General features: G+C 40.8%; 1 protein-coding gene across 1 annotated transcript; it reads right to left on the minus strand.

Moving 5' to 3' along the window:
* Window positions 1-2819: 2819 nt before the first annotated feature.
* LOC129851596 (NLR family CARD domain-containing protein 3-like) lies at window positions 2820-14615 on the minus strand (the record flags this gene model as incomplete). The annotated part of the gene is made up of 7 exons (XM_055918206.1): window positions 2820-5381; window positions 7564-7610; window positions 10149-10301; window positions 11429-11602; window positions 11735-13526; window positions 14148-14370; window positions 14520-14615. Coding segments are annotated over 7 exons (2985 nt in total), but the record flags the coding sequence as incomplete, so codon positions are not given.
* Window positions 14616-14648: the final 33 nt, after the last annotated feature.

Raw genomic sequence — 14648 nt, forward strand, 5'->3', positions numbered from 1 at the left:
AAAAATACAATGATAAAAAATACATGTAAACAGGGCCTCCATTCTCAGAGCCTTAGTAGCGTTAATTAAGATCATCATTAGAACCATCTAATGATGAATCTTTAGTAGCCAAGCTGTTTCCCAGAGCCCTTTTTTTGTCTCGTTAAAAACCTTTCCACATCTACAAGTGATCCAGACTACCTCAGAGCAGCCGAAGTGCATCTTGGATACTTTTTTCTTGCCATTCCACGTCACGTTTTCCACAGAAGATCTCCGCTAAACATAGAATCAAGATGTTTATGCCTGGCCTGTTCTGTCTGACTGTGACCACCGATAACTTCAGAAGTGTATGTTGACTACACATACAAAGTTGATAAAACATTTGCAATTATTACAAACAAGTAGTGGCGATTTTAGCATGTAAATCCAGTGGTGGAAAAAGTAATCAATTGTCATACCTGAGTAAAAGTAAAGAAACCTTAAGAGAAAATCACTCAAGTTAAAGTTACCCAGTAAAATACTACTTGAGTAAAAGTCTAAAATTATTTGGTTTTAAATGTACTTAAGTATCAAAAGTAAAAGTAAAAAGTAATAAACCATTTCAAATTCCTTATATTAAGCAAACTAGACGGCATAATTCTCCTGTTTTTTTTTTATTATTGACGTATAGCCAAGGGCACACTCCAACACTCAGACATAATTTACAAATGAAGCATTTGTGTTTAGTGAGTCCACCAGATCAGAGGCAGTAGAGATGACCAGGGATGTTCTCTTGATAAGTGTGTAAATTTGACAATTTTCCTGTCAAAATGTAACGAGTACATTTGGGTGTCAGGGAAAATGTATGGAGTAAAAAGTACATTATTTTCTTTATGAATGTAGTGAAGTAAAAGCAAAAGTTAGCAAAAATATAAATAGTAAAGTACAGATACCCCAAAAAAACGACTTAAGTAGTACTTTGAAGTATATTTGCTTAAGGACTTTACACCACTGTGTAAATCTTGGTGGGGCAAGCAATTTTTTTTTTTTAGATGCATGCCAGCAAAGCCATTACACAACACAACACTAAACAATACATGAATTATACTATAACAGTGACAAACGGTGCGCACAAACTGTCCGGGCCTACAACAGCAGTCCCAACACCTTACCACTGCTACACCTGGCTATCAGCGGAGTCTTGTCTGGCAGCCTAATGCCTCAGCTGATAAAAAAAACATAGCTGATATGGCTGACTTGCTTAAACAAATGTGGTTTCTACTGACAATTGAGATGTACAAACTATGGCATAAGGGGAAGATGAGAGGATAAGAGGCAAACCGTAATTTCGGTTCAAGACATTAATGAATGAGCTAGGACGGACATAGTCAATAACTATTTGTTCAGGACTTTTGAAATGTACAGCGACAGAATTCAAAACATGGGCCGTTCTTACAGTATTGTTCCAGTACACTAAGTCAGAACTGTAGGATAGAAAAAGGGGGTAAATAAGTTGACAATGAAAGCTCTTACAATATCAGATGATTACGTTTCTCTAAAACAGGCTATAGGCTACATGTGCACCACCAAGTCAGAACAGTGGGCTAAATTATGAGGGGGAAATGGACCAAATTATTAGGGTGAAGCACATGGGCTACTAACAGCTTACTACACAACATACACTTAGTATTACTTTCTTAGCAACAGTACTGTATCCATATCTCCCTGCCATATTACATCATTTATCCAGCAGGATACAAGACATTTTTGGACGCACCTTGTTGTGCTGTCCTCACTTCAACAGGTTGTACGGCAGTCCTTCGTAGGCAAATTTTGTCATACATTTTTTTCATCAAAATCAGGCATTCTCTGGATTGATGTTGCTTTCAAGACAACTGGGAAGTTGGAAAAAAAACAAGGTTGAATCATGACGTCAGTGATCTTCAGGTTGGAGCTCTAGAAAAAGACCAAAGTTCCTGACTTGGAATTCCGAGTGGGAAACTGGGAAATCTCTGACTTCAGTGAGTTCAAGACAACTGGGAACTCTGGGAAAAAAATGGTCTGGGAAAAAACGGATGACCGTTTTTTTCCCAGAGTTCCCAGTTGTCTTGAACTCACTGAAGTCGGAGATTTCCCAGTTCCGAGTTTCCAGACGTTCCAGAAGTCATGCTGGATTGACAGCATGGGAAATGTTGAATGTTTATCCCTTTAAACTTGGAAAAGAGACCGTTAAACCCAGACTTGGACCACAAACCCACCACTGAATAGCAGGCTACTGATTGCTTTGCAAGGCTTGCATTTAGCCACGGATTCCTTCCAAACCACTCGTAGTCGATTTCTAACTTGTCATGTAATGTTTATGTCCAATGGCCGATGAGCACCGATAAGTTTTATCTATAAATTCTCTTCATAATTTATCTTCATATGACAAGGCTTGAAAAGGATTTGCCAGTAGATTGTCGACTTGATTCATGATGATGACTGCTAGCTAATATTTTGAAAGTATGATGATCAGTCCAATCAAAGCTACTGTAGATATAATGTGATTTGACGTCATTTTATCTGTGTCCAATGACCTTGAGCCGTCTTGGATGGGCACTTCTAATGTAACTCTATGGCAGCACCCCAAGGGGCTTGAATTTTCGAGCCCTACCCGTAGATTTTGTGGTGACGTAGTGTCCCCATGAGTGACAGAATACTGAGCCAATCACGGCTCAACTAGAGAACATTACCAACCCTTACGCTCCGTATTTTCCACTAACTGCCCCACCACCACAGAAAGCACTGAGCTAGGCTGAAACACCTGCATTTTGGAGCTGCAGTACTCAAGAAAGCAAAAAAGAGACATGTTTGTATGCGTCTTCATTAACTCAATTATTTTATTTATTTTACATTGTTTGCAAACGGATATGTGACACGCATTAATGCCAAAATAACATGCAAAACAGGCAACAACAACAAACGTTTTTATTTTTTAAAGCTAAACAGGTGAATGACGCGTTGCCACTGCAAACAAGTGAAAGATAACACAATGCTTCAAATTAAAACCGAGATGCCTGCATTAAAATGTAAATAGGATAATTGAGCCTTGAAATCATATCAAGTTATATTTTTAACACTGGGCGACTGTCTGTCATTTTTGCCGCAATATGTTTCATGATGTGTGACAACATGTGCCCAATCTGTGATGTATTAGCTCTATTATTGGGTAAGCATAATAAGCACCTTCAATATTTGCAGCCATAGGTAATATCTCACTAGGAACTTATCTGTGGTCAGTATTGTTGTATAATTTGTAATGTTAAGGTAAGATTTTAATGGAGAAAGCTGATCCTTGAGCAGCGCTGCTTTTCTTTTCGATCCTATCAATATCTACAGTCTAACGCAGCCTGGTCTCATAGACTAGACGTAACACAGGAAATAAACAAATAAAATCATTTTACCAATTTGCAACATATCATACATTTTACAAATTCGTAGCATATCATACATTTGACAAATTCGTAACATATATGTTGCACAAATTCGTAACATATCATACGTTTTACAAAATCATGACATATCATACGACATGAATGATGGAAATCCACAAGTTAGGACTAATACATACCATACAAAACATAACATATCATTTTGGGCTCCCGAGTGGCGCAGCAGTCTAAGGCACTGCATCTCGGTGCTAGAGGTGTCACTACAGACCCTGGTTTGATTCCAGGCAGTATCACAACAGGCTGTGATTGGGAGTCCCATAGGGCCCAGCGTCATCCAGGTTAGGGTTTAGCTGGGGTAGGCTATCATTGTAAGTAAGCATTTGCTCTTAACTGACTTGCCTAGTTAGATAAAGGTTAAATAAAAAATAATACTAAATGGAGTGTATTGAATTGCTCTAGAGAATAATACGAAATACACTGAGACCAGGTTGTCTAACGATACACTTAGTGAAAGCTGGTAGCGTACGATCATCGTATTGTTTTAAATTAGGCTACATCGCAAGTGGGAAACGAGGCTCAGGTAATTTACCAATACCCTGAAATTCCCTGGAGTGACCAGAGGGTGGCGGTATACCCCTACCCCCGTAAATTGGGTTTAGTGATAGGCATTCAAACTGACTAGGAACATAAGTGTTTATAGTAATATACCGTAGAAACATACACGTTTTTTCAATTAGGGCCCGGTTTCCCAAAAGCATCTTAAGGCTAAATTCATCGTTAGAACGTTCGTAAAACCATATTTACATTACCGAGCGTTTCCCAAAACCGTCTTTATTAACATTGCACTTGAAATTGCTCGTAATCTAACGCCTGCCTCAGACAACTCGTAGAACAGCTAAATTCGTCGTTAGATCACCGTTTGCCCTCTCGCTTCACTTTACACACAGAACATCTACGCTAAACATAGAATGAAGATGTTTATATGTCTCTCTGTGACCACCAAAAACTTAATAGTTGAATATAAATAGCTTAAAAAGTTTGCAATGTTAAAAACAAGCTAAGCAAAATAACTGAATTATATAATAGCTAGATTATTAGGCTATATATTGACATCACTTTCATGTATGCTCAATCGATAGACCTACCTAGTATTAAACCATTAGACACTGTCTGAGCTGTTTCAATATTCGTAGGCCTATCTATTAGGTCTATAGGCTACTATTATCTAACCTAACCAATAACCTGAAGGTCAATACATTAGGTCTATGGCAACATCGCTTAACTTCCTTCTTCATGTTTAATTATTTTTAATTGTATAATATCTGTAGGCCTACTTGAATACATAATATGCTACATAACATTTTCTTCTATTGATGGGAAACTGTATTTTGTACCAAAGAAGAAGGAAGATGGATTTGAATAGCCAGATTTACCTGGAAGGTCCAGTTGCTAAGAAAGTCGATTTTAGAGACCAGGCTTCTAACAATAAGGTCTAGCAGCTCGAGCTAAAAATCACTCGGCAAAGGGACACTGACTCCTCAACCAAAAACCCTGGATAGAGGGGCTCTTTGAATGTAGTGTGGAATGTGTGCAGGTGGGTCAGTGTGTCAGAGGAGATGCTATAGAAGGCAAGAGAACCAGCCTGATAGTCCAGATACACTCCAACTCTATTGGAGTAAGGGGCCAGTATGGTAGTGTGATTACCATTGTGCCAGGCAGTATAACCATCACTATAGCATCCCAGACCCCAAGATATGTCATTGCTTCCAAGTAGATTGGAAACAAAACAGCTTTTTCTTTTATAGGTCACTGCCAAACGAGTTTTTTCCCCACTCCACTCTACCTCCCAGTAACAACGCCCAGTCAGACCCTCTCTACACAGCACCTGTGGCCGGTCCTTAAATCTCTCCACCGATGTCACTTTTCTGTTGTCCTCAGACAGAATGAGCTGTCTGCCTGCTGTGTTTGGGTCCAGTTTGAGTTCACAGGCATCTGAGGGTGAAACCAACAAAATATATTATAAGTTATAATTGTCTAATCTAGTCAGCTAACATAATTCACTGGTCTCCAGCTTCATATCACACCATAAACAATATTGGTTGTTTATCTATGCATAGTCACTTCACCCCTATATACATGTACAAATTACCTCAACTAACCTGTACCCCCACACACTGACTCGGTACCGGTACACTCCTGTATATAGCCTTTTTATTGTTAAGTTATTGTGTTACTTTTTGTACTTATTTTTATTTGGTTGATATCTAACTGTAGACCAAACTCTGTATTTAACACGTATTTGTTCTTTGGCTGAAATTGAGAATTAAAGAATGGTCACTTAGAATCCCCAACATTGAAACTCACCAGTTGCCTATGGTCTTTTACTATTAAAAGACACACATAGGAGGTACCGTGAAAATAACGTGCCAGGCCAATGGAAATCAGAGGCCCGTGCAACTGATTTGTTCTGGCGCTGGCCCTGGGTCACTAGAGCAGGGATAGGTAACCCTGGTCCTGGAGTGCCATAGGCACTTCATGTTTTTGATTTAACAGACCTGGACCAGGCGGTGTCAGAGAAAGGCCCCAAAAAATTGTCAAAGACTCCAGTCACCCTAGTCATAGACTGTTCTCTCTGCTACCGCACGGCAAGTGGTACTGGAGCGCCAAGTCTAGCACCAAGAGGCTCCGTAACAGCTTCTACCCCTGTATATAGCCCTGTTACACCCTGTATATAGCCTCGACATTGACTCGGTACCGTAACACCCTGTATATAGCCTCCACATTGACTCGTACCAGTAACCCCTGTATATAGCCTCCACATTGACTTGGTACCAGTAACCTCTGTATATAGCCTCCACATTGACTCGGTACCTGTACCCCCTGTATATAGCCTCCACATTGACTCGGTACCAGTACCACCTGTATATAGCCTCCACATTGACTCGGTACCTGTACCCCCTGTATATAGCCTCCATATTGACTCGGTACCGGTACCCCCTGTATATAGCCTCCACCTTGACTCGGTACCGGTACCATCTGTATATAGCCTCCACATTTACTCTGTACAGGTACCGGTGTGGTGCCTAGTAGGAACAAAATCCTGCAAACTTGCGTCACTCCAGGGCTGAATTCCAAACACTTAACAGACACACCCTCTCCCCTCAGCCCTCAAATGAAGTGGACACTTTTGATGACGCATCATGACGTCTGACGAGTGTACACTTGCAGGGCAAGGGGCGAGGAAGGAAGGAATTAATTTAAAATGGAACCGCCCTTGCCCGGAAATTCATCACTTGTTCATCCAGCGATTATTGTTTTTTCTGCCACCGGTAGCTTGTGGGTGCTTTATATACCCTACAGTCAATTATAATTGCATGTCTACTTATATGAACTGTATAATTATTAATATACGCCTACTGTATGATAGCTTGCAAATTAATTAGCTAACTAACGTTTGCCTGCCTAGCTGGAACTTCTGAAGAATTTCCAAATGCTAACCAAAAAAAACCCATCATTACTTTTACGAAACGTACTTGTGTATTAGTAGCACAATTTCTAACTTATTTAAATTTGTTTTTACTTACACTTGTATGTTGACTCCATATTGACGTTGAGGTTTTACGTTTTGGGGAACTTTTCTTAGCGGATGTACAATCACCGCGAATTGAATTATGGTGTGTTTCAGGCCCTGAAGTGAACAGAATTGTGCACTCGCAAACTCCATTAAAAAGGAAGGCAGAGGGACTTACGTTGCAAACTTCTCTTGCTTGGCTAATCATTTGGAACGATGACAAATATGGCCGCGGGGATTCCCCCAAGGGTTTAAGGCGAGGGTAAGTGGACGAGGGTGTGTCTTTAATGAGTTTGAAACCCAGCCTCGGAACAGGGTTGCCTAGCCCTGCCCTAGAGTCTAGGAAGAAACCCAGCCTCGGAACAGGGTTGCCTAGTCCTGCCCTAAAGTCTGCGAAGAAACGCAGCCTAGGAACAGGGTTGATTAGCCCTGCCCTAGAGTCTAGGAAGAAACCCAGCCTCGGAACAGGGTTGCCTAGCCCTGCCCTAGAGTCTAGGAAGAAACGCAGGTCACTATATGGAACTTGAATCAGAACTTTGCATCAGAGCCTCCACAGCCCTGTTTCAGCTCAATACATTTTTACCTTAAGCATTCATCACTTACATTTTTTAAGCCCTGGTTGTAACCAGCGCGCTTCCCCATTGTCCAAACTGTAAAAAAATTAAAAAAGGATTAATAATGATTCATATATATCAGACTTACACACATGAAGTGTTGGGATTAGTTACTCGTTACATCTAACAATATTACACACAATATTACTGGAAAGTAACATGTTATATTTATATTACTTTGAGTTACTTTCATGAAAAAAATTGAAAAATCTCACTGTTTGTTTAACTGTCGGGAGGAACAAGGCGAGCCGCGCCCACTCTACATCTGATAGGCTGCCTACAAACTCAGGTTTGATCACTAGTGTCTCCTTCCATCTGATAGGCTGCCTACTAACTCAGGTTTGATCACTAGTGTCTCCTTCCATCTGATAGGCTGCTTACTAACTCAGGTTTGATCACTAGTTCCTCCTTCCATCTGATAGGCTGCCTACTAACTCAGGTTGGATCACTAGTTCCTCCTTTGATCTGATAGGCTGCCTACTAACTCAGGTTGGATCACTAGTTCCTCCTTTGATCTGTGGCGCTGCTTTCCTGTGCTAGTCTGCAAGTGCTGCGCTACATATGGCCTGCTTAATTAGCCATATATACTGTAAGACAAACAGATGTACAGATGTCCTATCTTTTCATTTAAAATCTTTCTCTCAAGCCTCCAGACATGCAGGCACACACTCACATGCACGCAGGCACGCACTCACATGCACGCAGGCACGCACACACTCACATGCATGCAGACACGCACTCACATGCATGCAGGCACACACTCACATGCATGCAGACACGCAGGCACACATCACAGACAAACTGAAATGGTGCACCAACACAGACAGTAACAGGACAACAACCACCCGAGCCACTGCCTGTTCACACCGCTATCATCCAGAAGGCGAGGTCAGTACAGGTGCATCAAAGCTGGGACCGAAAGAATGAAAAACAGCTTCTATCTCAAGGCCATCAGACTGCTAAACAGCAATCACTAACTCAGAGAGGCTGCTGCCTACATTGAGACCCAATCACTGGCCACTTTAATAAATGGATCACTAGTCACTTTAAACAATGGCACTTTAAATAATGCCACTTTAATAATGTTTACATATCTTCCATTACTCATATCACATGTATATACTGTATTTTATACCATCTACTGCATCTTGCCTATGCTGCTTGGCCGTTGCTCATCCATATACTTATATGTACATATTCTCATTCACCCCTTTAGAGTTGTGTGTATTAGGTAGTTGTTGTGGAATTGTTAGATTACATGTTAGATATTACTGCATTGTCGGAACTAGAAGCACAAGCATTTCGCTACACTCGCATTAACATCTGCTAACCATGTGTATGTGACCAATAAAATCTGATTTGATTTGATATGCATACAGACACGCAGGAACTCACTCATATGCATACAGACACACAGGAACTCACTCATATGCATACAGACACACAGGAACTCACTCATATGCATACAGACAGGCAGAAACACACTAATATCCATACAGACACACAGGAATACACTCATATGCATACAGACACACAGGAACTCACTCATATGCATACAGACACACAGGAACTCACTCATATGCATAGACAGGCAGAAACACACTAATATCCATACAGACACACAGGAATACACTCATATGCATACAGACACACAGGAACTCACTCATATGCATACAGACACACAGGAACTCACTCATATGCATAGACAGGCAGAAACACACTAATATCCATACAGACACACAGGAATACACTCATATGCATACAGACACACAGGAACTCACTCATATGCATACAGACAGGCAGAAACACACTAATATCCATACAGACACACAGGAACTCACTCATATGCATACAGACACACAGGAACTCACTCATATGCATACAGACAGGCAGAAGCACACTAATATCCATACAGACACGCAGGAACTCACTCATATGCATACAGACAGGCAGAAGCACACTAATATCCATACAGACACACAGGAACTCACTCATTTGCATACAGACACACAGGAACTCACTCATATGCATACAGACAGGCAGAAGCACACTAATATCCATACAGACACACAGGAATACACTCATATGCATACAGACACACAGGAACTCACTCATATGCATACAGACACACAGGAACTCACTCATATGCATACAGACAGGCAGAAACACACTAATATCCATACAGACACACAGGAATACACTCATATGCATACAGACAGGCAGAAACACACTAATATCCATACAGACACACAGGAATACACTCATATGCATACAGACAGGCAGAAACACACTAATATCCATACAGACACGCAGGAACTCACTCATATGCATACAGACAGGCAGAAACACACTAATATCCATACAGACACACAGGAACTCACAATATCCATACAGACACGCAGGAACTCACTCATATGCATACAGACAGGCAGAAACACACTAATATCCATACAGACACACAGGAACTCACAATATCCATACAGACACACAGGAACTCACAATATCCATACAGACACGCTTGAACACGCTCACATGCATGCAGACAATACTGATAGATACAAACACTCAAAATACTTTAGTTTCTCCAGTCCTGCAGAGAACAGCTTCAGAGCTGAGTCTTCTGGGTGATTGTAGCTTAGGTCCAGCTCTCTTAGATGGGAGGGGTTTGACTTCAGAGCTGAGGCCAGAGAAGCACAGCCTTCCTTTGTGACCAGGCAGCCCGACAGCCTGCAGAGAGTTGATCATCATTTCTACACGTAGAATTTCCACATTACACACCAAAATGATTTTATATACGGAATGATAAAATCTAAAGTGGGCAGCTCTCTTTTCATTCTTTTTGCCAGATAAACAACTGCAATGAATTTTTTTTTTTTTTTTACAAAAGAGAATGAGTGGTTTATTGTACATTGATTTGAGTTAATACATCTCTTCCTATAACGAACATGACAAGGAAGCAGTCTTTTTTTTTTTTTTTACCAATATACAGTGCAGTGAATACTCAGTTCTCATGGCCAAATATATTAGGCTGGTACACACTAAGAAAAGAGGGTTCCAAAGGGTTCTTTGGGAAGTATGAGGGTTCTATGTGGAACCATAATGACTCACAGAACTCTTTGAGACCTCTAATGGTTCTTTGGGAAATGTGATGGTTCCATGTGAGACCTTTTAATCGTTCTTTGCGGTTCACAAAAGGGTCCTTTCCTCTTTGAGTGATAATTAAAATGTAGGGGTGGTGGCACATTCAGATATTTTGGGGCGTGGTTTGCAAACATGGCTCTTTTTGTGCAGCTGTGAGTTCGAGTGTTTCCCAGTATATCTAATATGTTGTGTTAGGCCATCACATGACTATGGCCTGTGACCGTGTCTTGGGATAGCGTCATACACTGTATGTCCTTCTGTCAATTGAGAACGGTCGAGTAACTCAGTGGTTCATAATGATCTCCTCAGGGACTCCCTGCTGTTACAGAACTAACAAACCTGATTCAACTTTTTTTTTTCATGTATATAATATGGATAGCCAGAATAAAAAAAATATGTATGGTTCTTCAATAGGATCTATCTCTATAGAACCATTCTCCATAAAGGTTTGATAAAGAACCATAGAAAGGGGAACCCTTTTTTGGGTGATTAGGAAAGGGTTCCTTATAGCACCATATAGGTTCCAATTAGAACCTTATTAGCATGGTTCTTTATAGAACATTCATAAAAGGTTCTACAAAGAACCAAAAAGGGATCACTATGGCAACAGGCCAAATAACCTTTTTTGGGGGGGGGGCACAGAAGCGTTTGTGTTTAGTGTGTATCAGCATACAGGATATAAACACGTGAAACTATAATAAGTACATGTTGACCTCAGTGTCTCCAGTTGACAGTGTGGACTCTCCAGTCCAGCAGACAGCAGCTTCACTCCTGAATCCTGCAAGTCATTGTTACTCAGGTCCAGCTCTCTCAGTTGGGAGGAGTTTGAGCTGAGAGCCGAGGCCAGAGAAGCACAGCAGCTCTCTGTGAGGTTACATCCATTCAGCCTAAATGGAAAATAGAAATAGGAAATGTTCACAATTGTATGTGTGCCATGTTATTTGAATAAAAACAGTAATTATGTTTGTAAATACAAATATTATTTCAGATGTTTACGTTTTTAATATCCATGTACTTACAGAACTGTTCTGGAGGCTTTGACCACTGGCAGCAGCCTAACAAGACCTTCCTCTGATCTGGAGTATTTCTTCAGGTCAAACACATCCAGCTTCTCTTCTGAAGTCAGCAACACAAAGACCAGAGCTGACCAATGAGCAGATGAGAGGCTGGCTTCTGAGAGACTTCCTGATCTCAGGTAGCTTTGGATCTCCTCCACTAAAGAATGGTCATTCAACTCATTCAGACAGTGGAACAGATTGATGCATCTCTCTGAGGTGGGCTTGTCCCTCATCTTTGCCTTGATGTACTTGACAATCATTTCATTGGTCTGTGAGTTGCTACTTGTCTGTGTTAGTAGGCCTCGTAGGAGAGTCTGATTGGACTTCAGTGAGAGGCCCAGAAGGAAGCGGAGGAACAGGTCCAGGTGTCCACTCTCACTCTCTAAAGCCTTATCCACTGCACTCCTTGCCAGGTCGATTAGACGGTTGTCAATAGACAGTGTCCGCAGCTTGGCAGAGGTTGATTGCGGTTTGGCCATTAGATTCACGTTGTTGTTGATGACTGAGAGGAACACATACACAGCAGCCATGAACTCCTGAATGCTCAGATGAACAAAGCAGTATACCTTCTCCTGGTACAGCCCACACTCCTCTCTGAAGATCTGTGTGCACAGTCCTGAGTACACTGATGCCTCTTTGACATCAATACCACATTCTTTCAGGTCTTCCTCATAGAAAATCAGATTGCCTTTCTCCAACTGTTGGAAAGCCAGTTTTCCCAGGGACATAATGCTCTCTTTATCCCAGTGTTGATCAATCTGCTCTTTCCCTTCAAACTTCACCATTGTCTGTTTGGACTGAAATATGAGGAAGTACATGTACATCTCAGTCAGAGTCTTGGGCATCACTCTTTTTTCTGTCTTCATTATGTTCTCAAAAACTGTAGCAGAAATCCAACAGAAGACGGGTATGTGGCACATAATGTGGATGCTCCTTGATATCTTGATATGTGAGATGATTCTGCTGACCAAATTCTCATCAGTGATTCTCTTCCTGAAGTACTCCTCCTTCTGTGGATCATTGAACCCTCGTACCTCTGTCACCTGGTCAACACACCCCGGAGGGATCTGATTGGCTGCTGCAGGTCGGGAGGTTATCCAGAGGAAAGCAGAGGGAAACAGATTCCCCTTGATGAGATTTGTCAGCAGCACGTCCACTGAGGTAGACTCTGTGACATCAAAACAGATCTTGTTGTTCTTGAAGTCTAGAGGAAGTCGACACTCATCCAGACCATCAAGGACAAATAAAACGTTGTACTTGTCATAGTTAGAGATTCCTGATTCTTTGGTTTCCATAACAAAGCGATGAAGAAGTTCCATCAAGCTGTGGTTTCTCTCCTTCATCAAATTCATCTCCCGAAAAGAAAGTGGAAATATGAACTGAAGCTCCTGATTTGCTTTCCCTTCAGCCCAGTCCAGAATGAACTTCTGCACAGAGACTGTTTTTCCAATGCCAGCAACTCCCGTTGTCAGCACAGTTCTGATAGATTTGTCTTGTCCGGGTAAGGGCTGAAAGATGTCATTGCATTTTATTGGTGTCTCATGTGTTGCTGGTCTCCTGGATGCTGCCTCAATCTGTGTCATCTCATTTTCATGATTGACTCCTCCACTTCTACCCTCTGTGATATAGAGCTCTGTATAGATCTTACTGAGAAGTCTGGAGTTTCCTTGTTTAGCTATTCCCTCCAATACACATTCAAACTTATTTTTCAGATGAGATTTTAGCTTACGTTGGCTCTTCATGGCAGGTGTACCTAAAAAACCAAAACAATGCAGAGGAATGATGATCAGAGGCTGATCGCTCCCGGTAATCCTTTTTACATTTATTCATATTTAATTGATTTAAAAAACATTTTTTTGCCATTTTGTATCAGCTTATTCTTCTTTGGCTGCTTTCTTGAGAATTATTCATGAATTGGTCATCTTGAATGAAGCTTGGGGACTGTTTGGATTTGAAATGATTTGAATGCCTCAACACTGGCTCCGGTGTTGTCATTGGGTAGCTTGGTGAAACTATATTCTCAGAGTAGCTTCACCAACATTGACAATTCATTGATTTGTTGTTGTCGTTTGTTTGTTTGTTTGTACATGTATGCAAAATAAAGCTAAACTTAACTAAAACATACGTGTTACTAGAGTTTTGATTTACTGTATCCAGGATCTCAAGATGAAAGTCTGAAAGTTTGCACACAATATTTGCACATTGTTTTGCACATGTATTATATATTTAGCATAAGACTTAGATATAATTGACAGGTAATTGTACAATCTGATTATAAGCACCTAACCTAAACTAATGGGATTTTTAAGCCAACACACTTTGTTTGGCTCACATATCATAAATTGAGCCTTAAACTACATTTTGAGATATTTACTTTTCTCCAGTTTGTCAGCGAGGTCCTTCTGGTTAATGTTCCTCAAAATGTACAGTGTGATGTCCAGAGCACCCTCTCGGGCAATCCTCTCGGGCTTATCCACATCTTTATCCTCTGTCTGACTCCCGAAGAATACTGGGTGATCTGAACCCTCATAACTTAGAATCCTGTTGATATTCTTCAACTCATTCTTCACAAATCTGATGGAATTTTCTTCAAGTGACTGAACACAAAAAAATCCATGAATTCAGGTCAAAAAGAATACCAATGTAATTTCAGCATATTGTAATAGTACACATATTACAAATCATTTAATTTGTACTTTTCACGTTTCTTTACTGGGGTAATCGAGACCAATGTAAAACATCTCACTTTTAGTATAGCGGGCAGGTCTGGTTGATGACTCTGGGCAGACTGACCACTAGGAATCTCTGACTTTGGTCTGTTCTGTTGGTGTCTGTGGACAAAACACAAGATTATACACCTTACCCTACATACAGT

The sequence above is a fragment of the Salvelinus fontinalis genome, chromosome 3 (assembly GCF_029448725.1).
Source record: "Salvelinus fontinalis isolate EN_2023a chromosome 3, ASM2944872v1, whole genome shotgun sequence".
NCBI classification, from domain to species: domain Eukaryota; kingdom Metazoa; phylum Chordata; class Actinopteri; order Salmoniformes; family Salmonidae; genus Salvelinus; species Salvelinus fontinalis.